The 26,481-nt window shown below is 37.6% G+C and overlaps 2 protein-coding genes across 2 annotated transcripts in view; both read right to left on the bottom strand.

Moving 5' to 3' along the window:
* The window catches only part of LOC120432044 (uncharacterized), a 382,988-nt gene that overhangs the window by 213,498 nt on the left and 143,009 nt on the right, over window positions 1–26,481 (bottom strand).
* Window positions 19,172–20,880, bottom strand: LOC128093858 (putative 1-phosphatidylinositol 3-phosphate 5-kinase; the record flags this gene model as incomplete). Its single annotated transcript, XM_052711708.1, has 1 exon — window positions 19,172–20,880. A coding segment is annotated over one exon (1,512 nt), but the record flags the coding sequence as incomplete, so codon positions are not given.

Below are 26,481 nucleotides of genomic sequence, written 5' to 3'. Positions count from 1 at the left end.
CAATACCTATGCCTGTCATAGTTTTTGTTCAGATTTTTTTTAAATAAGTTAAATAAATTACCACATTGTATATATTCTTAAAAATGTTTATTCTTTGTTTTTTATGGTACACATAAATTTAAAACTAAAAAAAACGCCAGAATTATGCTTCATTTGTTATTTAAGTCAGCAACATGTTAGATTTTTGAATTTAGAACACATTGTTTTATATTCATATTCACAAAATGATAATAAATAAAAATAATGTGATTCCATTTCATTCGAAATGTTTAAAAAAATAAAAATTGCTTTTGAATTTGAATTCTTATTTTAATAAATCGTGTTGTTTCAGCAATGTTTGTAAAATTTGCTTTTTAATTTTAAATTACATAAAATTTAAAGAAAATCAGGTAAACAATCACTAATCTCGTATTGCATACAAAATTGATAAACCTGCGTTTATTTGGAAAATATTTGTGGTTTTTGTTTTTCTCCTCGTTTTTTTCTTTTTCTTATATTTTCAGGTGTTTTTAAATTTTCAACCTCATCAGCGCATTCCATTTTCTACAACTCCTGCGATCGGATGTCAGTCTCTTGGACAACATAGATGAAACATTTCGAAGACTGCGCTTTCGTATTTAGATCAGCATGAAAACAAAGTCGAGGAACCCGACGAAAATCTTTTAGGAAATTAAAAAAAAAAATTGATTGATTTAGCATTCATGCAATTTTTCTGTTAGGAATTATGATTGATATTAGTCATCTTGAGAGTAGAAAAGAGGGAGAATGTAGGGATTATGGGTTGCAGGATTGAATATGTAATAAATTATTAAATGAGCATTTATTATAAGATTGATATAATTCATAAATAAGAGTTAAGAGCGCAACAAAAAGTGCGCACCTTCATGAATATTGCCTTGTTAGCTGATTGTGGATTGAGTGCGAGAGCGCGCTAGCGAGCTGCGAGAGAGAACAACGAGCAAGAAAACAACGAGATGCGCGCGGCCGGCGAAAGAGAGAATAAAGATTGTCAAATCAGTTTTGTGGTTAATTTCTGTGGAATAAGACGTGTTGTTTGTTAATTGCAAAATATCTGTGTTTTTATTATAAAAGAAAGTCCCCGATTACGACAGTAAGCTCTCTCAGCAACTCACTCCCCTGGATGGCAGCTCGGTGAACACTCTGGCTCACTCGTGCTCACTCGAATCGGCAGCGATCCGGTTCAAGCGCTCTGCGTCTCCCAAGCACGGCTCGCTTGAGGATAACGTCACTACTCGCAAGCTGGATGCCCACGCAATGCTCGTTGGGTTCACTCCCCCGGATTTCAACAAGCTAAAACTCGCATTTCTTGGACGATACTCGCCGCTGTCGAGTTCACCCCGAATTGGACTCAGCTGCTCGCTGAAGCGACCTGGCGTTCCACCCCCAACCTCTCCGTATCTGGCGGCAGAAGATCTCTCACCGACTTGGAGCGTGGATCAAGCTCAGTGCTGGCTCGAGGTCGACCCGCTAGTCGACAGAGGTGCACTCCCCGTTGGTGGCCGGCGCTGTCAACCGACAAGCTCCCGGAAGCAAACGTGCTATCTTCTTGCGTTTCCCCCCAATGGCATCAGCTCAAAGCCCCCTGCTGCACGCAGGCCCCCCGTTTGGAAGCAATCCCCGTAACATGGCACGGAAGGAGTTCGATACGAACCGTCGTGGACGCCCACCCGATCTCAAGTGCAAAACCTCCTCTCTCCGCCGAACCGTCGGCACCAAGTTCAACGTGGACAACGTTACGCACCGTACCGTAGGCGTAGTACGGGCGCTGAATCACCACCTCCGCCGAGTCATCGGCATAGAAGCTCTCACCACTGAAGCCATGCAGACGGTGCTCTGCCAAATCGAAAGCTGTCTCAACTCGCGGCCGCTGACGGCCGTTTCGGAGAACCCCAACGATGTGACTGCTATCCCAACCGGACATTTCCTGGTCGGCTCCGCTCTACAAGCGATCCCTGAGCCCGACCTCTCCGGTGTCCCTACCAACCGGCTATCGCTGTGGCAAGCGATTCAGCGGAAGAACCAGCAATACTGGAAGCTGTGGGCAACAAACGCACCGAGGACCTGTACCGGCAAGCTGGTCATCCTGAAAGAAGACAATCTTTCCCCCTTTGTTGGAGCATGTGCCGCTCAACCGCAGTTCGTCCTGGTCCGGACGGACTGGTGCGGGTTGTGAGCGTCAAGGTTCCGTCGGGTGCTGTCTACTCCAACCCTGAAGACGACGAGTCGCCCAGCGAGTCGGCGAACTCCGAAGACAAGAAGTGATGTGCTAGCAAGTAAGAAGTGTAGTTTAGTTTAAATGGAATCGGGATTCCATTGGTGGCCGGTATGTTGGGGCCGAAATAATGTGTGACCCTTAAGGACCCAATTCTGCACTCGCGTTGCACAAGGCAAGATAATAGATTCTCTTGCTCTTTAGAATTGCACACGGCCCCAAGAAGATCATCCCAAACCGACGACCAGGACTTTTCTTCTTCATCCGGACCAAGCACCCATCGGAGTCTTACAGTCCACTCCCTGTCCTGCTGAGGACAATCCCGGCTGTCGAGGAGGTGTCTCGGCGCAGACACAAAGCTTTCTCCACAATTTTTTAATGAGTTTTTAAAGTAAAATAATTTTTCAACTTTGAAAAATCTTGTTTTGATGTAAGTGCGTATATTCCTGCAATATTACTCATATTTGTGAAGAGGAAGAAGGGGGGGGGGGTCTGAATTGTGACGGGGTGCATTAAAACCCAATAAAATTATTTTTTGGATCAAAATCTACTTTATGAACTTGATATGATTTTTGGAAGATTTCAGTCCCGGGCAGAAAGTTGCATCTTGGAAAAATCTACCCATGTTCGTAAAAACACGAACAAGTCAAGTTCACCCCAGGGTATGGTTAAGAGATAACCGAACATGGCTACGAACATAAATTGTTCGAGGCGTATCTGCGAAAAATCTTGTTGAGTTTATTTGACCAACAATGCCACATCAAGTTGAGTTTATAGTAGCAAACAACTGAAATCTTCCAAAAATCATATCAAGTTCATAAAGTAGATTTTGATCCCAAAAATAATTTTATTGGTTTTTAATGCACCCCGCCACAATTCAGACCCCCCCCCCCCTTCTTCCTCTTCACAAATATGAGTAATATTGCAGGAACATATGCACTCACATCAAAATAAGATTTTACAATGTTGAAAAATTATTTTACTTTAAAAACTCATTAAAAAATTGTGGAGAAAGCGTTGAATTGCCAAAATGTCACAATAATTTTCCAAATCACGAAAAATCCAAAGTCTCTATATTCCATTTTTTTTAAATTAAAAATAAAAGTTTATGAAAATATTCCTAAAATTGCATAAGTCCAAAAATCCACAGTAAAATTTCAAAAAACCTGGTAATGTTTCTTATCAAAATAATTTTTCAAAATGTTGAAAAATATTCAACTGGCTGAGAGCAAAAAATTCGCAAAGTCCAAAAAATCAAATAAATTCTACCAAAAATCTTGTCGTGATACGGATCCCGTAAATTTTCTAAGTGCCGGAACGATTTTTGTAGGGGGTATATCAATAATTATTAAAAACCAACTTTCGAATTTCAAAATTTCATTGAAGACGTTTTGTTAGGAACATTATTTTAGGAACAAACTGAAGTTTTTGTAAAAATCGGACGAAAATTTCCTGTAATTTCGTCGATTTTTCCGAAATTTTGGTTCAAAGCAAAAATAAACATCAAAATAATTTATCATGTTTCCAAATTCCCAAAAAAATTCTAAGTCCCAATTTTTTTTCGGTTTCCTCATCTCGAAACATTTCTAAGTGATGAAAATATTTTACTAGCCGAAAGCCAAAATTTTGCTAAGTCCAAAAAATCAAATAAATTCTACCAAAAATCTTGTCGTGATACGGATCCCGTAAATTTTCTAAGTGCCGGATCGATTTTTGTAGGGGGTATATCAATAATTATTAAAAACCAACTTTCGAATTTCAAAATTTCAATGAAGACGTTTTGTTAGGGACATTATTTTAGGAACAAACTGAAGTTTTTGTAAAAATCGGACGAAAATTTCCTGTAATTTCGTCGATTTTTCCGAAATTTTGGTTCAAAGCAAAAATAAACATCAAAATAATTTATCATGTTTCCAAACTCCCAAAAATTTTCTAAGTCCCAAAAAAAATGCATTTTCTGTAAAAGTAAAGAATTGAAAAATATACGCAAAAATTTCAAAGTCCAGCATAAATAAAACCAAACTTTAAAATATCAGCTCATGAAAATTATTCTAAGTGTCGGAAATTGAAAATTCTGTCAGTGACTGCTAATTCCAGCATAAATTTGAAATAAAGTCAAAATAATCATTTCATGATGTTCGGGTAAAATTTTGGAAAAAATAAAATTTTTGAAATTTTTGCTAAGTCCAAAAAAACTACCACTAACAGCTCAATATCAACTGTAGATAATGCAGTATGATCATGGAATATACTTTCCATGATACGCAGTCGGTTTCAAAAGTCGTCATAACTCGAGGAGTTTACAGCAAGATGCGAATAAACAAGCCAAGATAGTTCGAAGTTATATCCACCAACTCACTTTCCGCCCGGGGTTGTTTGCTACTATAAACTCAACTTGATGTGGCATTGTTGGTCAAATAAACTCAACAAGATTTTTCGCAGATACGCCTCGAACAATTTATGTTCGTGGCCATGTTCGGTTATCTCTTAACCATACCCTGGGGTGAACTTGACTTGTTCGTGTTTTTACGAACATGGGTAGATTTTTCCAAGATGCAACTTTCTGCCCCCCGGGCAGAAAGTCGCATCATGGGACGAACAAAAAAATAACTTGAGTTGTTTTTGTGAACATGGCATGATTTTTGTTTGTTCCAAAAACTAAAAAATTGGCCGCCGAAATTCATGATACTTTTTATGTTCCTAGACAGTGTATCATCAAATGTTTTATTTTCATTTCTATTTGATATTTTTGGACTTAGCAGAATTTCGAAAATTAATTTATTTGGGACTTTGAAAAAATTTCGACCCGTCTATCATGAGATGATATTTTGATGTTTGATCAAGTTTTCGCTGGACTTAGAAAAATTTCGAAAGCCAAATTATTTTGGGACTTAGAAAAAATCGACCTCTTCATCATGAGATGATATTTTCTAGTTTTATCTTGTTTTCGCTGGACTTAGCAAAATTTCGAATGTCCAATTATTTTGGGACTTAGAAAAAAAATCGACCTGTCAATCATGAGATGATACAATTATTTTCCATCATGTTTTCGTTGGACTTAGCAAAATTTTCACTCCTCGGCAAAATGCCACTTTTGTTAATGGAAATTTTTAGTGAGTTTTTTTTTCACTTTAATTTACTTTAAATACACTAGTTAAACTAATCACATTAAAAAGTATTTTAACGCACATAAAATTTCATCGCAAAGCGTAAAAATGAGCCCACGCGCTCGCTCACTCTCTCTTCTCTCTTCTTTCGTTCACTGCTCGCACGCAACGCGCGAGACATGTCGTGACAGGAATCGGCAATCGGCAGACAGACAGCTTTTGCGTTCGTGGCGGGCTGGTTTGTTTACGTTTTCGCGCAGTAGTTTTCCGCGGATAAATTGTAATCCGCGAATCGCCGCGGGTTGTGAGTACGTTCTGTGGCCGAGGGAGTGTGTGTTCGTTCGTTCCGTGGCGTTCGGGAGCCGCGATATATTGTGGTTAAGTGATTGCTTCTGTTTTGGTGGCTGGGGACGAAGAAAAAGTTCCGCTCAGTGTTGGCGGATACAAGGAATGTTCAGGCCAAGCAGCTGCCCCCAGAAGAGGAATCCTCTTGCCCTCAATGTCACTTGGCCTCCTTCCTCCTCCTCCTCCTGCAGGTGCTGTCTTGACACGGATCAACGCCGGAACGATTTCGGTGGATTTGACAGGACACGGGAGTTCTTGGTGAAGGAAAACACCGCTGGTTAAGTTTGTTTTGGTTTTGGTGTCGCATGATTGGAATCCTGATTTGTGGGGGAACATTGTTTTCGCGAATTCGCGATTGTGTGCGTGTGTGTTTGTTTACGTTTGACGTATTCATAGTGAACGGGTGATTATAACTGGATGAAACTTCCTTTGTGTTTCCGGAGGGGGTGAGCGAGAGAAAAACTGACAAATCCGCGTTGGTGCTGGCTGCGGCCTGCGATTGTTCATGTGACTGTGCTTTGGGGTTTGTTTACGTTTTTAATTGATTATTGTGAGTGTGTGGCAGGGGCAGGGACGTGACAATGTGACATTGCTTCTATCCTTTAGGGGTGTCCGTGCCAGAAGGAAGAACCTTTCTCTGGTTATTTCGGAGGAGGTAATCTATTGAGCGACTCGCGAGCAGTTTCCCGGTGAAGGTGGAAAGTGAAGTCCATCTGAATCGATGGTACATGCTGGTTCTATATACTTAGTAGGAAGGAGTATTTCAACGATTTTTTGACTCAGATAAGTATTATTTGCTTTGCTTTTCTATTTTTTTATAATATCATGTTGGATTATTTGATAAAAAATAAATCATTCTGTTTGAGAATTGATACTTTGTGTTTTGTTTTCTTTAACAGGACCACAACCTGGGCATGTTTCGGGACATTCAGCATCTGGCATTTTGTTTAATTAGACAAATTAGCTGCGATGCAATCATTTGGCAATCATGCTTTGGTTGGATGGATTGGAAGAGGATTAACCAGGTATGTACGAAAAATATTATTTTAAGGTGAACCTATCACTGTTCGAACTTCATTTTGTTAATTTTGCGAATATATTTTTTTCAAACCAAATCAATGTAGTCATAAATTTTATATTAATTGAATTGAAACACCAAGATATATCGATCACAGATTGCTTCGAAAATCTTTTTCTAGAATATTTTGCGCGAATTTTTGTTTAAATATTTTTTAAAGACGTTCTCCTAAAGAGATTTTTTTTAAATTTCACGTTGTTGCAGTATTATATTGGTATAGTAGTTGTCCTAAACTGAGATGAGGAGTACCTTTAGAAACTGTTTTATTCAAAGAAAGATTTTGGTTTTGTGCGAATAATTCAACTGAAGAAAGAACATCACCTTTCTTCAATATTTTATTTGCTTTTATTATTTCAGTGTTTTAAAGAAATTGGGCATGAATCGTTTTGAAGTTTATAAATAGATTTTTTTAGAAGTAGATTATGTTAAAGTCAATGTAACTTTTTCCAACAAAAAGTTGTTTATATTACATTGAAAAACTGATGATCTATGTAACTTGCAATATCAAATAAAGTGAAGTTTTATTTAAATATTTAATGAATCTCTTTAAATATTTTTTTCATTTAAAAATATTGTTGACTTTCAGTACACAGAAAAAAAATAATGATAATAGTCATCAGGAAATGGTGACAGATTTTGTGGCAAAATAAATGATTAATTTTACCCCAGAAAATTATGAATTTTAATCAGTTTTTGATGAATATTCATCAGGTTTTTTACATTTTTAAACATTTTTTAAGTAATATTAGTCAAAAAGAGGTAATATTCAAACTACCAAATTTTCAACATTCCAAAATTAAACTTTTTTTCTGTGTACATCATTTTAATAACAGATTGATTGAAAAATATTAATAAATCCTTCAAAAAATAGATAAGACTGGTATCCCTTAAAAAATACACATTGAGTTTTGTGGCATTAATAAAAAATGAATATTTATGGCAAAAACTCAATAAATAAATCAATTCAATTTAAATATCAATGTTGATATTTAATTCATTTTAAACGCAATGTTTTTCACAGTATGCTTTCACTGTGCGCGCAAGCTCTCTCTCTCTTTTCTTTTTTCTACCACTTGCTGCTTACGCTCGCGCACACGGCGAAATGTCAAAACAGGAATCAAAACAAACCGGTGCTGTGCTTTTTTGTTTCGTAAATCGGGAAGTAGATTCACCACCGCCAGAGTTGGCCACCGATGGAAACTGAGGCTTCAATTCGGTGCGGAGTGAACCCGGCAGGCTGTGCTGTTTTTGTTTATGTATTTTATGTCGGTAATTGCGTGTGTATTAGTTTGTTTATGTGGGGGATGTGGTTTGCAAAAGAATTTGGAGGAGGCTTTTTCGCGATCGACTTTTGCACCTGTCACAGAAGAAGTCATAAGAGGAATTCCCGTTGCCGGTATGGTCACCATCATTCAGCTCTACGGAAGCTCTACAATCTCCAGATTCTTCCTGTGGCAGACGGTGCTAGTTTTGCCTGTTGACAGATGCATCTCGCGGAAGAGGAGCTTTGCAGTCGCAAGGTATTATTTATTTATCACGGCCCCCAAAGTTTTTGTTCTGCTGCAGCTTGTCCCCTCCGTCAAATTTTTTTTTCTGAAGGAGGGGGAGGAGGAGGCAAAACGGTGCAATCTAATAAGCAGCTGCGTTTTGAAACTGTCTCCAGCGGGGCGGGTCCTACCTATTTAGCAGCACCATCTTCCACCGGAAGATTTTGGGGCCTCCATCGTTCCGGTAGCCATCATTTGCATTGGACAAATCCGGTCATTTCGACAACGGAATTCTCGTTTTTATTCAGATAAGTATTATTTGCTCACATTTTGTAGTAGTTACATTTAATAATTATTGTAAAGGCGGAGTATCTTTACAAAAATGATTTGGATTTTCATTTGGGAATTGATACTTTGGGTTCTCTTCTCTTTCACAGGACAGCAATTTCTGGACAAACATCACCATATCATAGTATTCATCAGAGGGAATTGATTGGATGGATTTAGAGATCATTTTCAAGGTATGTTAAAAAAATATTGTTATGGGAACATATCACTTTTTATCAATTGGATATTCAAAACATGTCAATTCCCGTTTGGTTTTTTTAGATAATGGGTCTTAATTGAAAACATTCATGGTGTTAATTTTTGAGATATTTCCCTTAAAACTACTTTTGAGAAAAACTTCTTGCAAATTATAATTCTCGCTTACTTTTTGAAAAGGTCCTATGTACATAGGAAACCCATGGCGCACTGGTGGTTTTGAAAAAGTAATCTAGAATTATTTATTGGCAAAAATAAAAAGTAATCTAAAAATATGCAATTTAGCATTTCAAAAAGACGATTACACCAGCTGTATGATTAACGCTTTTTTCATTCGTATTCAGTCATACTTTCGTTTTGCAAAATCATCTTCAATCAAAGTCATCTGGTTTATGGTACCCATGCTTATTAATGTTAATCCCAAATCAAACAAAACAATCCATTTCATATAAATTAATTAGACTCTTGTACACTTATATATTTTCAAAAAAAAACACCGATATACCACTTGTTTTCATAGTTCTATTATGTTTTCATATGGCAGTTTTCGACATTAAAAAAACTTCTTGTGACTATTTCTTTTTGTAAACAGTGCATTGGGCTTACTCAGTTCAGATAGCGCGAAGCACTTTTACTTAAAAAATAAGTCCTTTTAAGTTTTCTGTCGAAAAATACCATTTGAATATAAAAATGTATCATGGGAAGTTGCGAAATATGGATTTGTAAGATTTCTTCACAAATCACAAGTTTTCATGATACATTAATGTTTCTGGATGATATTTTTACGAACAGTTTTTCTCAGGCAAAAACCTGAACCTGTCTTGATTTTTTTATGTTTCTGGATGATATTTTTTCGCACCAATTTTTTCAGGAAAAAGCAGAATTGGCCATGATTATTTCATGTTCCTGGATGATATTTTTCGGTACCATGACATGATATTTTTAAGTTCAAAATGTCAACTTGGTTTGATATTTTTGTGATGTTTCGTAGAGTAACTCATGTTACATTTTATGTTTCTACATCTCTTAAGTCAAGCGTTCTGGAAACATGTCATCTTCATGTTTTTGGCAACATGACAAGTTTACCGTAAGATGTAATTTTCTGATCGGGCCCCCGGGCAGAAAGTCGCATCTTAGGATGAACTTAAAAATATCATGGACTGTTTTTGTGAACATGGCATGATTTTTGTTTGTTCCAAAAACTAAAAAATTGGCCCCAGAAATTCATGATACTTTTTATGTTTCTAGACAGTGTATCACCAAATGTTTTATTTTCATTTCTATTTGATATTTTTGGACTTAGCAGAATTTCGAAAATTTATTTATTTGGGACTTTGAAAAAAATTCGACCCGTCTATCATGAGATGATATTTTGATGTTTGTTCAAGTTTTCGCTGAACTGGAAATTTCGAAAGCCAAATTATTTTGGGACTTAGAAAAAAATCGACCTCTCCATCATGAGATGATATTTTCTAGTTTTATCTTGTTTTCGCTGGACTTAGCAAAATTTCGAATGTCCAATTATTTTGGGACTTAGAAAAAAAATCGACCTGTCAATCATGAGATGAAACAATTATTTTCCATCATGTTTTCGTTGGACTTAGCAAAATTTTCACTCCTCCGCAAAATGCCACTTTTGTTAATGGAAATTTTTAGTGAGTTTTTTTTCACTTTAATTTACTTTAAATACACTAGTTAAACTAATCACATTAAAAAGTATTTTAACGCACATAAAATTTCATCGCAAAGCGCAAAAATGAGCCCACGCGCTCGCTCTCTCTCTCTTCTCTCTTCTTTCGTTCACTGCTCGCACGCAACGCGCGAGACATGTCGTGACAGGAATCGGCAATCGGCAGACAGACAGCTTTTGCGTTCGTGGCGGGCTGGTTTGTTTACGTTTTCGCGCAGTAGTTTTCCGCGGATAAATTGTAATCCGCGAATCGCCGCGGGTTGTGAGTACGTTCTATGGCCGAGGGAGTGTGTGTTCGATCGGTCCGTGGCCTTCGGGAGCCGCGATATATTGTGGTTAAGTGATTGCTTCTGTTTTGGTGGCTGGGGGCGAAGAAAAAGTTCCGCTCAGTGTTGGCGGATGCAAGGAATGTTCAGGCCAAGCAGCTGCCCCCAGAAGAGGAATCCTCTTGCCCTCAAAGTCACTTGGCCTCCTTCCTCCTCCTCCTCCTGCAGGTGCTGTCTTGACACGGATCAACGCCGGAACTATTTCGGTGAATTTGACAGGACACGGGAGTTCTCGGTGAAGGAAAACACAGCTGGTTAAGTTTGTTTTGGTTTTGGTGTCGCGTGATTGGAATCCTGATTTGTGGGGGAACATTGTTTTCGCGAATGCGCGATTGTGTGCGTGTGTGTTTGTTTACGTTTGACGCATTCTTGGTGAACGGGTGATTACAACTGTATGAAACTTCCTTGGTGTTTCCGGAGGGGGTGAGCGAGAGAAAAACTGACAAATCCGCGTTGGTGCTGGCTGCGGCCTGCGATTGTTCAAGTGACTGTGCTTTGGGGTTTGTTTACGTTTTTAATTGATTATTGTGAGTGTGTGGCAGGGGCAGGGATGTGACAATGTGACATTGCTTCTATCCTTTAGGGGTGTCCGTGACAGAAGGAAGAACCTTTCTCTGGTTATTTCGGAGGAGGTAATCTATTGGGCGACTCGCGAGCAGTTTCCCGGTGAAGGTGGAGAGTGGAGTCCATCTGAATCGATGGTACATGCTGCTTCTAAATACTTAGTAGGAAGAAGTATTTCAACGATTTTTTGACTCAGATAAGTATTATTTGCTTTCCTTTTCTATTTTTTTTTAATATCATGTTGGATTATTTGATGAAAAAAACCCTGGACATTCTGTTTTAGAATTGATACTTTGTGTTTTGTTTTCTTTAACAGGACCACAACCTGGGCATGTTTCGGGACATTCAGCATCTGGCATTTTGTTTAATTAGACAAATTAGCTGCGATGCAATCATGCTTTGGTTGGATGGATTGGAAGAGGATTAACCAGGTATGTACGAAAAATATTATTTTAAGGTGAACCTATCACTGTTCGAACTTCATTTTGTTAATTTTGCGAATATATTTTTTTCAAACCAAATCAATGTAGTCATAAATTTTATATTAATTGAATTTTCACCAAGATATATTGATAACAGGTGGCTTCAAAAATCTTTTTCTGCGAAGTCACTAGAATATTTTGTGCGAATTATTGTTTAAATATGATTTAAAGACGTTCTCGTGAAGAGATTTTTTTTTATTTAACGTTGTTGCCGTATTATATTGGTATAGTAGTTGTCCTAAGCTGAGATGAGGAGTACCTTTAAAAACTGTTTAATTCAAAGAAAGATTTTGGTTTTGAGCGAATAATTCAACTGAAGAAAGAACATCATCTTTCTTCAATATTTGATTTGCTTTTATTATTTCAGTGTTTTAAAGAATTTGGGCATGAATCGTTTTTAAGTTTATAAATTGATTTTTTTAGAAGTAGATTATGTTAAAGTCAATGTAACTTTTTCCAACAAAAAGTTGTTAATATTACATTGAAAAACTGATGATTTATGTAACTTGCAATATCAAATAAAGTGAAATTTTATTTAAATATTTAATGAACCTCTTTAAATATTTTTTACAATTAAAAATATTGTTGACTTTCAGTACATCATTTTAATAACAGATTGATTGAAAGTTATTAACAAAAACCTTCAAAAAATAGATAAGCTATCCCATAAAAAATACACATTGTTACTGAGTTTTGTGGCATTAATATAAAATGAATATTAATGGCAAAAACTCAATATTTAAATCGATTCAATTTAAATATCAATGTTGATAATTCATTCAATTTATACGCAATGTTTTTTTCACAGTACGCTTTCACTGTGCGCACAAGCTCTCTCAAAAAATACCTTCAAAAAATAGATAAGCTATCCCATAAAAAATACACATTGTTACTAAGTTTGTGGCATGCATATAAAATGAATATTAATGGCAAAAACTCAATATTCAAATCGATTCAATTTAAATATCAATGTTGATAATTCATTCAATTTATACGCAATGTTTTTTTCACAGTACGCTTTCACTGTGCGCACACGCTCTCTCTCTTTTCGCTTTTCTCCCACTTGCTGCTTACACTCGCACACACGGCGAAATGTCAAAACAGGAATCAAAACAAACCGGTGCTGTGGTTTTTTGTTTCGTAAATCGGGAAAAAGTGCATTTTTGGTGCATTATGTGTCGATAGTCGTATGTATTTGTGTTTGTTTATGTGTAGTGAGTGAGGGGAAAGTGGAGGTTGTCGTTTTACCGCGGAAAAGAACGATTTGTAGCGAGAATCTTGTGTATTTTTGCGTCACCATTTTGGTACACTAGATTCTAGTGACTAGAAGAAGGAAAACTAAGTAGATTCACCACCGCCAGAGTTGGCCACCAATGGAAACTGAGGCTTCAATTCGGTGCGGAGTGAACCCGGCAGGCTGTGCTGTTTTTGTTTATGTGTTTTATGTCGGTAATTGCGTGTGTATTAGTTTGTTTATGTGGGGGATGTGGTTTGCAAAAGAATTTGGAGGAGGTTTTTTCGCGATCGACTTTTGCACCTGTCACAGAAGAAGTCAGAAGAGGAATCCTCGTTGCCGGTATGGCCACCATCATTCAGCTTTACGGAAGCTCTACAATCTCCAGATTCTTCCTGTGGCAGACGGTGCTAGTTTTGCCTGTTGACAGATGCATCTCGCAGAAGAGGAGCTTTGCAGTCGCAAGGTATTATTTATTTATCACAGCCCCCAATGATTCTGTTCTGCTGCAGCTTGTCCCCTCCGTCAAAAGCCCGGTTAAAACATTTTTTTTATTTTCAGCCTCTGAAGGAGGAGGAGGCAAAACGGTGCAATCTAATAAGCAGCTGCGTTTTGTAACTGTCTCCAGCGGGGCGGGTCCTACCTATTTAGCAGCACCATCTTCCACCGGAAGATTTTGGGGCCTCCATCGTTCCGGTAGCCATCATTTGCATTGGGCAAATCCGGTCATTTTGACAACGGAATTCTCGTTTTTATTCAGATAAGTATTGTTTACTTTCATTTTGTAGAAGTTACATTTAATAATCATTGTAATGGTGGAGTATCTTTACAAAAATGATTTACATTTTCATTTTAGAATTGATACTTTGTGTTCTCTTCTCTTTCACAGGACAGCAATTTCTGGACAACCATCATCATATCATAAGTTATAAAGATCCCATTATGAAAGGGGGGAAGTTTCGAAATAAATAACGCCGACGCGTTGTGTTAGACTGTCCAAAACGTTCTGATTTTATTGTGATCGAAAAGTCCCCCAGAGCCTCACACACGAGGTACTGAGGTTTTGCTTGCAAAGCATTAATCGAGCTACTTGCTTTAATCGCGGCGAGGTAAACGAAGTTTAGCTTTGTTCGCAGTTTGGGTTACTGTTGCCGGCTGTGCTGACGATGTTGGTGGCGTCGATCAATTATGCGGAAAGCAATTTCCGTAACTGCTCCCTCACCAAGAAAGGATCGTCCCGATCCGTATCGACTGCACATAAATTTTCCATCGGAAAGAACTACCAAACAGGTCACTCAGCGAGTTTGAAATATCTCAAGCTTCTTTGGTGATGTTTGAAACATTATAGTTGTTGCTGTTTTGTAATTAAGTGTTACAAATATTTGTAATCAAAGATTACGTAATCCTTAATTACATCTTCATTTATTACACTTTTGTAACTCTGAATTACAAATTGAGACTTGTAATTAGCTATTACAAACAAACTATTATTTCATTGTAATGTTTCCTCACAACAATTTCAAACACACTCGATTAACTGAATTTTTTTTTGCTACATAATTTTGAAATGGTTTTCTTTGTTTTTTTTATCACTCACACACCTTCTAAAAAATAAATTTTGAATCTTGTTTTTTCCTTTTGTCAAATTAGTTAATCTGGTCATGCTGAATTATTTAAATGATTTTCGAATTGCTGATTTTGTTTTCACTCACACACACTCACTTAACTTATCAAATTTGGAAAAGTATTTTTGAATTTTGAATTTAGATTTTTTTCACTTTAAATTTTGTTGCTTGTTGAAAATCCGGGTAACGCTGTTCCTTTGTCCTCCTCGTCGAAGGTGTTGAAATCCATGTCGTGCTGCGCTCCTGAACTCGGTTCTGAGTTTTTCGCGATGTGCACACGATGGTATCACGCCTCTTGCCGAAGTATCCAGCGGATAACGTTGGTTCATCTTCTTCGGTCGGTGGCTGCTTCACCAGGTAATTTCCTTGGCTGCTTCACTCCTGATCTCCAGAGCCGTTGGTGACGAATTTCTGCTGAATGAACAACTGCCGTGTTTTTCGCATTAACTTGCACTTTCGGTCTCACTACCGAGATTTTCGCGAACGACCACTTCAATCACTGGGCACAGCCACCTTCCGGCGAAGACTCGACTGCGCCAGTTATAAAGATCCCATTATGAAAGGGGGGAAGTTTCGAAATAAATAACGCCGACGCGTTGTGTTAGACTGTCCAAAACGTTCTGATTTTATTGTGATCGAAAAGTCCCCCAGAGCCTCACACACGAGGTACTGAGGTTTTGCTTGCAAAGCATTAATCGAGCTACTTGCTTTAATCGCGGCGAGGTAAACGAAGTTTAGCTTTGTTCGCAGTTTGGGTTACTGTTGCCGGCTGTGCTGACGATGTTGGTGGCGTCGATCAATTATGCGGAAAGCAATTTCCGTAACTCATAGTATTCATCATAGGGAATTGATTGGATGGATTTAGAGATCATTTACAAGGTATGTTAAAAAATATTGTTATGTGAACATATCACTTTTTATCAATTGGATATTCAGTACATGTCAATTCCCGTTTTTTTTTAAAGATAATGGGTCTTAATTGAGTGTGGGTCTCGTGGCGCAGGGGTAGCGGCTTCGGCTGCCGATCCCGATGATGCTATGAGACGCGGGTTCGATTCCCGCCTTATCCACTGAGCTTCTATCGGATGGTGAAGTAAAACGTCGGTCCCGGTTTCTCCTGTCTCGTCAGAGGCGCTGGAGCAGAAATCCCACGTTAGAGGAAGGCCATGCCCCGGGGGGCGTAGTGCCAATAGTTTCGTTTTTTTTTTCGGGTCTTAATTGAAAACATTCATGGTGTTAATTTTTGAGATATTACCCTTAAAACTACTTTTGAGAAAAACTTCTTGCAAATTGTAATTCTCGCTTACTTTTTAAAAAGGTCCTATGTAAATAGGAAACCCATGGCGCATTGGTGGTTTTGAAAAAGTAATCTAGAATTATTTATTAGCAAAAATAAAAGGAATCTAAAATATGCAATTTAGCATTTCAAAAAGACAATACACCAGCTGTATGATTAACGCTTGTTTCATTCGTATTCAGTCTTACTTTCGTTTTGCAAAATCATCTTCAATCAAAGTCATCTGGTTTATGGTACCCATGCTTATAAATGTTAACCCCAAATCAAACAAAACACTCAATTTTATGTAAATAAGTTAGACTCTAGTACATTTATATATGTTCAGAAAAAAAACACCAATATATCACTTGTTTTCATAGTTCTTTTATGTTTTCAGATGACAGTTTTTGACATAAAAAAAAACTTCTTCTGACTTTTTTTTTGTAAACAGTGCATTGGGCTTACACCCTTACCAAAAATCATGATTTTCTGATTTCAATATCCCACTTTTCATACGATTTTTTGAGTTCAGGTACTAAAACCATAAAAATGGTTAATCGTATGAAAAGTGGGATATTGAACTCAGAAAATCATGATTTTTGGTAAGGGTGTACTCAGTTCAGATAGCGTGATGCACTTTTACTTAAAAAAATAAGCCCTTTTAAGTTTTCTGTCGAAAAATACCATCTGAAAATAAAAATGTATCATGGGAAGTTGCGAATTATGGATTTGTAAGATTTCTTCACAAATCACAACTTTTCATGATACATTAATGTTTCTGGATGATATTTTTACGAACAGTTTTTCTCAGGCAAAAACCTGAACCTGTCTTGATTTTTTTATGTTTCTGGATGATATTTTTTCGCACCAATTTTTTCAGGAAAAAGCAGAATTGGCCATGATTATTTCATGTTCCTGGATGATATTTTTCGGTACCATGACATGATATTTTTAAGTTCAAAATGTCAACTTGGTTTGATATTTTTTTGATGTTTCGTAGAGTAACTCATGTTACATTTTATGTTTCTACATCTCTTAAGTCAAGCGTTCTGGAAACATGTCATCTTAATGTTTTTGGCAACATGACAAATTTGCCGTAAGATGTAATTTTCTGATCGGGTAACTCTTAACTGGAAGTTAACAGGTACTTGACATGTTTGTGTTTTTGCGAACATGACAAGTTTTCAGGAAGATGTAACTTTCTGCCCGGGCCGGGAAGTCCAGCAAAATTTGAAATAATGTCCAAATAATCATTTCATGATGTTCGGGTAAAATTTTGGAAAAATTAAATTTTTTTAAATTTTTGCTAAGGCCGTTGCACATATTTTTCAAAGTTTATGTCGCCCCCCCCCCCCCCTCTTCAAAATCGGTACGAAAAATCAGGAGGCAAAAAATTTTTTTTTTTTCAAAAAACATTAAATTTTTAATCAAAATAGAAGTCTAGCCAACTGAAAACAATTAGAAATGCATTTTGCTGCATTCAAAATTATGTTAAGCATGTCTGGGATCGATCAAAAATATGTTCATCGATCAAAAATATGTTATGTGTGAAAATCCAATGTACAGAACCGCAAAAAGTTTTTTTTTCGGTGAAAAAAAAATCTCTTCAATACTTTCATATTTTGAAAACTAATGATTGCAAAACAACTGGGCAGGTGTAAAATGCATTTTAAAACACTTTTTTCATTCAAATGTTGAGACCATGGCTTGTAATTTCAATTTTTATATTTTTTTATTTTTAAATTTAAATCAGCATTATATTGGCATTTAATACCAGCAAATAATGCTTCAAAACATTTAAACAGCACTTTTCCCTTGAGAAATATTTCAAGTGGCGCACAGTGATGCTGATTTAGTACTTCAACGAAAGCTCGAACAAAAATAAACTGCTTTATCGACGTCAAGGCTGGGGGAAAAAAAAGAACAGCTGCTCCACACACTTCGTGGTGGGCCTCCTTTGTTTTTTTCTTTCTCCTGTTGCGTTTCATGTGTGAGTGTGACACTTTGATGTTATTCTTGCATTTTTCTCGTCGTTCTCCAGGATGCGCGCCAGCCAACTGATGTATTCTGAAATGAGTGTTTGTTTTGAAACTTTTAATCGATGTGGTAGATAAATCGAACATTAATGAAGACTTTCTTTCTGCTGTTTAGGGATTCTGGTTCATGGTTCTGGTTCAAAAACCCGTTGTCATTTCGTTGAACGGAAATTATTTACGAGTCACTCAGCAAATTGCGGCCAGCCAGTAAGTGCAGTGCAATCAATTACGGAAAGCTTGAGGTTATTAGGGACAAGTACTGGCTAACGGCTAACGGGAACTGTTTTTCCGAGGGGTGCTTGGTCCACGGTTGGCAAAATTTCGCAAAGTGTATCAGAATTCAGGAAAGCCGCTTTTTACTTGCGAGAAAAGTCATTCAATTTACCAGAGAACTTTTGATAATGTCCTTTGTACTATGGGCATATGTTTTGAAAAATTTGGCTTCATTACAGGCTGCAGTTTTCCACAAAAAATAAAAAATAAAACTCTTTAATCAGCGGGAATTGAACCCAGTTCACGCAAAAATAAAACTGATGCACACTGGGGGAATTGCGCCTTGGCCCGCACGCTTACTGGAACGGTATGATGGGAGAAGGATAAAAGTCAATAAAACCGTGCCAGGCTGAAATGTTTCCCGTATCGATGGGTTACTTTGTTGATAAACATCAAATGCTTTGAAGCACATTTTCAAGGTCGTAAATGGTGGTTTAATGCCTGTTGTAATACTGCAAAGTCTTGGTACTTTGAGGCATCCGCAAAGCTTATTTACTACTTCAAAACATTCCAGTGCTGATTTAGTACTGAATTAATACTTCAATTAAGTGCTTGTGGTTACTTGGGTAGTTCGAAGATATCGCCACCAACTGGGAGCGTTCTTTTATTACGTAACGCAAAATTTTGGATTTTTGACCCCCCCTCCCCCCCTTCGTAACAAATCGTAACAGATGAGCGACCCCCCCTACCCCGCTGTAACGCTTAACGCAAGGTCTTTTTGCATTTTTTTAAGAATTGTTATATGAAAATTTTGCGTTTCGTAACAGAATTTTTCACCACTCCCCCCCCCTCCCCCTATTTTCGTAACATTTCGTAGCAGACACCGACACCCCCTCCCCCCCTAACTGCGTTACGTAATAAAAAAACGCTCCCAACTCACTTTCCGCCCGGGCCGGGTTAAGTCAAGCATTCTGGAAACATGTCATCTTCATGTTTTTGGCAACCGTAAGATGTAATTTTCTGATCGGGTATTTCATTTCACCGCCATGACAGTCATCACTCTTGCTCATTCAGCTGATTTGGATCTGCCCAGTAAAATCCAGGTTAAATGGCCTATTGAAATAATAACTTACCCAATATCCGAATATTTCCTTTTCAAAAGTGAACTGCTATCAGCAAAATTTTCAACGTACAAATGGTCTAATGACTTCAGATATTCTGAACAAACTAAGCTGTATGCTATACATGACGACAAATCTTGATCGTTGACCATAACAGGAAACAGGCCACATTTGAGATTGTGATGCTCATGATTTGGTAAAGGAGAATTGAAAATATGAGCATTTTCTGACGAAGATAAAAACTGACTGAGCAAACCTTTGACGCCCTTACGTTCGTTTTCTTTGGCATTTTTATCATCCGTTTTCAATGTGTCAGCAAAGAACTCGGTAACATCAGATTCACTATTTGCTAATCGTGACATAAATTTATTTTTATCAACAGCGAATCTTTTGTTCTCATCTCTTTTTATTGTGCCGGAAGGTTCAATTTCTTCAGCATTGTTATCAGTCATTGCGTTGGAAGGGTTTGATTTACATTGCATCATTATCTCGTTTAGCCTTGGTTCCCATTCGTCTACTGCTTCCGCCAAAGCTTTTTTCAAAAACAATATTGCATCCTCTATTTCTTCACTCGTACTCTCTTTTTCGACCAAAAGTGTTTGTACAAAATCTAGACGTTGCTTGAAAACCATTTGATCTTGATTTGCTTTCTTTTTCAACCACGTAGAAGTTTCAATATCAATAGAAAGATCTGCCAATTGATCGAATATTTTAACGTACACTTCGTAACCTTTTATAGCAAAATCTTTTATGTCTTGAATATCTTGTTGAACGTGTTTTACATTAAGATCTTTCAATTGCATTATCATTGTAGGCAAGCCGATTTCCCAGATTTCAATGGAGCTATATCGGAAACTCGCAACGATCCCTTTATACGAAAAAAACTGAACGTAATCCCGATGTAGTGAATGACTACATTCTTTTTGTCTTTCTAATGTTCTTCGTTTGTATAAATGATTGTGAAAGCGCAATTCTAGATATTTTGCCAAGGAATAACACCACGTGTCGCTAGACATAGGAACCGGCTGGGTAGCCTCGTTACAAATGGAGCACTTAGATGTTATTAGTATGGTACCTGTATCGACCTTTTTCATATCTTCGTGTAATTCGACATGTACGCATCCCTGGGAATGAACATATCGACGAACATGATCCATCATAGGTAAATTACAAGACTTGCAAATATAGGAACTTCGAAAACAGTATCTTTCCAAAAATTCGCCAAGCATTATATCATTATGTCCATAAAACTGCATGTTCAAGAAAGATGGCTCAGCGCAAAATGATGGAGCACTTGGATTGTCGTAAAAACTACAAAATAAAACCGGTAAACGTTGATGATTCAACAAATCCAATGCATCATCGAAAATAAAATCATCTATGACCTTCTGCTCACTTGAACTTCCTTGAACTACATGTTTTGATTTCTCCTTCACTAGAAATATGATACAAAAAGTATGGTTAGAGTCATGGGCACCAAATTGGTGAGTGTAAGGGGGTGGGGTACACAGTGGGGTGTTTCATCCAAACCTAAAAGTTCTCAGAATCAGGCAAACCGAGGTTCCCCTTGTAGAGGGTACCCATAGGGACTCTCATACCAAATATCAGCCCATTTGGTTGAGAATTGGCCTGTCCCCAGCGGTTTAAAGTTTACATGTAAATTACTATGGGATTTTTGTGCTTTTCGTTCAATCGATCCTACAGGCCAGTTGACAACACGGATTCACTCGGAATAAAGACAGGTGTATAGGGGATGGTCCAATGAACACATTCCAGAAGGAAAAAGGGTTGTCCGTTCTGTCCCCAAGGTGCGCATTGGATCGACGTCCGGTGTCTCAAAAACTTCGAATGCCGACGCCAATTGAGCTTTTATTTTCAATGGTTACTACGTAGTTGTGATGTGTTTTGAATGGTAAACATGAAGCAAATGTCAGAACGTCTCAAGGGAAGCAGAAAGCTTTAGTTTGCGGTCCTGGAACCAGGCTTTCCTGGTGGGAAAACTACATCTAAAAGTGAGTTTATGTGGAAAAGTCCTGGCAGATGTATTGTGCTTTTGGTTTTTTGCATCTGGGTGCTTGGAACAATTAAGTGTTACCAACGGTTGAAGACTAGTGTTGGTTGTTGTAGCAGTATTTACTTACCGATATGCAGGATTCTTGCTGACACCGTTAGACTATAACAAATAGCAAATATTTTCTTCAACTAGCCTTCCCACCCTCCCTCTTCAAAATCAGGCAGCGGATGACCAAAATTCTTCAATAGGCGAACAACCACTGCCTCCCATCAATATTGTACCTTATAAAAAATCGAAAGCAATCTGCTCATAACAATTTAAGTCACATTTCCATGTTTGTCATTGTGGGTTCATCAATTTTTTAAGACCACCCCTCAACCCCCTTGACCAAAATAATGATTGCTAACCAACTGCACTTATGTACAATGAATTTTCCAAGAATTTTTCATTTAAATGTTATACTCTTGCTTGAAATTTCTTTTTTTTTAAATTGAAAATTTAAATTGCACTGAAAAGAAATTGATTCGAAGATAGTATTTTTTTGAATTTTATGTTTATTCAATAAAATAATGTTTTAATATACGGCTAATGTGAGAAATTGTTAATCATTTTATGTATTTGTAATGTAAAGTAAAAACAGAAACACAACTATAAGCAAATGAAAATTTTTATTTGAGGCCGCGCTGGGCAGTCGGATGACGATTTCGAAGAATCATGACTACGCTGAATGGTGACATCGGACTTGCGGATGACGCCAGGACCACGCTCGATGGCGAGCTGGCGAGATCGGACTTGTTGCTGGACGTTGACTTGGACAGGACCACGCTCACCTTCACTGTCCTTGTTGCTGTTCTCGTCACCAGCTAGGTCATGGCCCTGATCAAGGTCCTGATCATCTTCAAATCGTCGATCTGCTGAGGCTGTTAAACTATCCAAACAGTTAACCAACGTTTCAGTCGTTTGTTCAGTCGTTCCAACTGCAGCTTCCTATTGCCCGATTTGCTATAGATTGAAGAGTTAAATAAGAGTGTAACAGGAACATTTAATTTAAAACATACATTCCACGATAAATCACATGGCATGGATAGTTCCGTCCTGAAATGAGTTCTATCCTCCTCCGATTTCGAAGTGGTTCGGGATTTTTGCTTGTAAAGTCCTAAAATTACATTAATTTAGTAAACAGGAAAAAACAATCTGATAAAACCATATTGTTAAAATTTATACCTCTTTCTTCGTGGTACATTTAAGGCACTTTCCGCCAACCGGGAGATTTCCAAGGCAGCATTCTTGATCGAAAGCTTGTCGTATCGATTCCGGTGTAAAAGAGCGCTTAAAAGCTCTCTGTTCGTCGGGGTGCGATGCACTATGGGGTTTCAGGCGGTCATAAATCGAAAAACCGACATACTCTAATTATTTTTTTTTGGTATTTTTTTCGAAAATAAACATTCTAACTAAGAAAAATCCGGAGTTTGAAAGTTGTAGGTTCAAAATTCACCTAATTGCAGACCTTCAAAGGCGAAAATGGTAAGAAAAAACATGTTTTTTGACAAAAAATGATTATTTTTCATGGTTGTACTGTGTAGCTGTTTAAGTTTATGTATTTTTTCCTGCATCATTAGGCCGATGCAAATATTTAAAAAAGTTTTTGTCCCTCGGCCCTGGCCGAGGTCAAGGGGGGGGGGGGGGGCAAAAAAATATAAAAATTTAAATAACAAGCCATAGTCTTCACATTTAAATGAAAAAAGTATTTTAAAATGCATTTTACACTAGTTCAGTTGTTTTGCAATCATTAGTTTTCAAAAAATCTAAGATCTGACAAAAACAATAATTTTATCGAAAAAAAAGATTTTGCATCGAAAATTTTCAAAAAATCTTAAGATTTTTTAATAAACCCAAACATGCTAAAAATGATTTTAAACGCTGGAGAATGTATTTTAATTTGATTTCAGCTGGTTGCACTTGAATTTTCGTTGAAATTTTGAAGTTTATTGTAAAAATATTTTTTTTGCCCCCTGATTTTCGGGCCAATTTTGAAGGGGGGGGTGACAAAAACTTTTAAAAATATTTGTACCAGCCTTATATATATTCAGAAAGGTAATTGATTCAACTTTTCAATAACATTTTACAAAACACACTTTTATAGGCTAAAAAAAATAATAAAAATCAAAAAAGATGGATTTTTATTCAAAATTTAGTTTTTTTCAACTTTGTTAATGGAGTACTTTTTGTGTGTGCATTTGTGCGATCTGAAAATTTTGCAGTCTTAAAATTTGAACCATGTCCTAACTTGTCTCCAAATTTCAAAGTGCACCTATGTGCACTTTTTGAGTTATTCCATTTTGAACATTTTGATTCATGCAAGGAAATTAATGATTTCGCGTATACGCTTGGTTAAAATCACATTAGGCTGGTACAAATTTTATTAAAAGTTTTTGTCTCCCCCCCCCTTCAAAGTTGGTCCAAAAAATCAGGGGGCAAAAAAAATATTTTTTCAAAAATCTTCAGAATTTCAATGGAAATTGAAGTGAAATTAGCTGAAATCAATTGAGAATGCATTCCCCTGCGTTTAGAATCATTTTTAGCATGTTTGGGTTGATTTAAAAATCCTTTGAATTTTCGAAAATTGTCGATGTTTATAATAGCAAAACATTTTTTTTCGCTAGAATTTTTGTTTTTGTCAAATCTTAAATTTTTTGAAAACTAATGATTGCAAAACAACTGAACTAGTGTAAAATGCATTTTAAAACACTTTTTCCATGCAAATGTAGAAACTATTAGCCGAGCTTCCGTGGCCATGAGGTTACGGGTTTTTGAAAACTAATGATTGCAAAACAACTGAACTAGTGTAAAATGCATTTTAAAACACTTTTTCCATGCAAATGTAGAAACTATTAGCCGAGCTTCCGTGGCCGTGAGGTTACGGGTTTCGCCTTGTAAGCGTCAATCAAATCCTGAAGGGTATGTGTACAATCGGTTGATAGAACTCTATCGTCGCGGCGAAATCGGTACTTTTTACCTGAAGTTTGATTTTAAACTGTCTCAAAACGTTCGGTCGCGATAGAACTCCAGTGCTGTGATCGTCTGATCGTGGAGGCCTGCAGCTGCACCACCAATTGGTGTATTTTTTCTCGAAAACAATTTGCAATTGGCCACGTTTTCTTTGCGAGCCCTTCAGAATTGTGCAAAGTGAAGATCGCCAATTCTATTCAACTGCGAACGCTGTTGACAGATGAATATAAACAGACCTGTGACACGCTCTTCCAGTCTGAACAAGTTGAGTACTCTCGCTCTCAAGAATAACATCAACAAACGTAGTCGAAGGGAAATCGACGAAATGGGTGATGACGTCTCTTCGCTTGGCGATCTGTGGGCCAAAATTCAAGGGTTGTTCGAGGATACCAACTCACGCATCGATTCCTGCAAGTCGGACCTGGAAATCCGTATCACCAGCGTGGAAGCTAAGTTGTTGGAGCTAAAAACTGACTGCAGTGTCAGCGTAAAACAAGTTTCCGAACGGCTCGACGAAACCCGCAATGATCTGTATGCTGTGTCAAATCAACTGGACCGCCTGGAACGTGCCCATGACCTGATCCTCAACGGTGTCCCATTCAGCCAGAACGAAGATCTGCAGGTGCTGTTTCGAATGATTGCTGCCAAACTTGCGTACAACCCCGCAAACACGCCTATTGTGAGACTCAAACGACTGTCCAAACAAGCCATAACCGTTGGAACTTCCCCGCCGATCTTGTGCCAGTTTGCTATCAGGAACGAGAGGATCGAACTGTATGGCCGCTACCTACGAAGTCGGAACCTGACACTGCGAGACGTAGGCTTTGAAAGTAACAACAGGATCTTCTTAAATGAAAACTTGACACCCCAGGCCCGTGAAGTACGCTCTGAAGCCCTCAAGTTGAAGAAGCAAGGACATCTTCATCAGGTCTACTCCCGTGATGGCATCGTTTGCGTCCGTTCTGCTGCTGGTGCCGATCCTGTTGGCGTATTTTCGACGGGGCAATTGTTGGAGTTAACAATTTAGGTGTTATTTTTACATCTGATTTAGATTGGGATGCCCACATAAACAGTCAATGTGGTAAAATCTTTGGAGTGCTAAAACGCCTTAACTTAGTTACTAGACATTTTGACTCTGCCACGAAAACAAGGCTTTTTAAGTCCTTAATATTTCCTCATTTCATTTATGGAGATTTTGTATATACTAATGCTTCGGCCGCAGCTATCAACAAACTTCGTATCGCACTTAATGCATGCATCAGATATGTCTACAATTTGTCTCGTTACTCCAGGGTTACCCACTTGCAAAAATCACTAATTGGTTGTCCTTTTGCCCAGTTCTATCGATTCAGATCATGTTGTACATTACAGAAAATAATATTCACTAAAAAACCTAATTATTTGTTATCTAAATTAAGACCTTTTCGACAAACGCGCACATTAAATTACTTGTTACCTCATTTTAATTCTTCTTATTATAGTCAGTCAATGTTTGCAAGAGGCATTGTCTTCTGGAATTCATTACCAGTAGCTACCAAATCGTGTACCACTATTGTGAGTTTTAAGCAGAGTTTATTAGAAGAACTCAATCGTTTAGACTAATTAGTTGGGGAATGAGAGCAACACAAAATTAGCAAGAAGCTTAAACAAAAACCACCTCACTCAGTTTGAAACATTGTAACATTTTAAAAGACATGAAGTCTTACGTTACTTAATTGAATAAATAAATAAATAAATAAGCGGAAGGTGATGGAGTAAATATGCTCACTGGGAATACTGACCGGTAGGGGATGGGTTTCGACTAGCGGCGTGTTGGGTTTCCAATCCATGGGTCGTGAGTTCAATTCTCGTACCGGGATGATGAAGTTTAAAAACTATGGCTTGTTATTTCAATATTTATATTTTTTTTTTGCCCCCCCCCCTCGACCCCGGCCAGAGCCGAGGGACAAAAACTTTGAAAAATATTTGCATCGGCCTTATTTACCTGCGGAGGCAGAAATGACGTACCTGCTATGTACGTTTTGAAATTGATTTGATATTCATGACTTTGTTGGTACTTAGGTACGTTTGATAAAATTAGAAATTCCTATTCTAAGTA

The sequence above is a fragment of the Culex pipiens genome, chromosome 1, assembly GCF_016801865.2.
Source record: "Culex pipiens pallens isolate TS chromosome 1, TS_CPP_V2, whole genome shotgun sequence".
NCBI classification, from domain to species: domain Eukaryota; kingdom Metazoa; phylum Arthropoda; class Insecta; order Diptera; family Culicidae; genus Culex; species Culex pipiens.
Note: the sequence above shows the minus strand (reverse complement) of the source record. Positions and strands in the feature narration are given on the sequence as shown.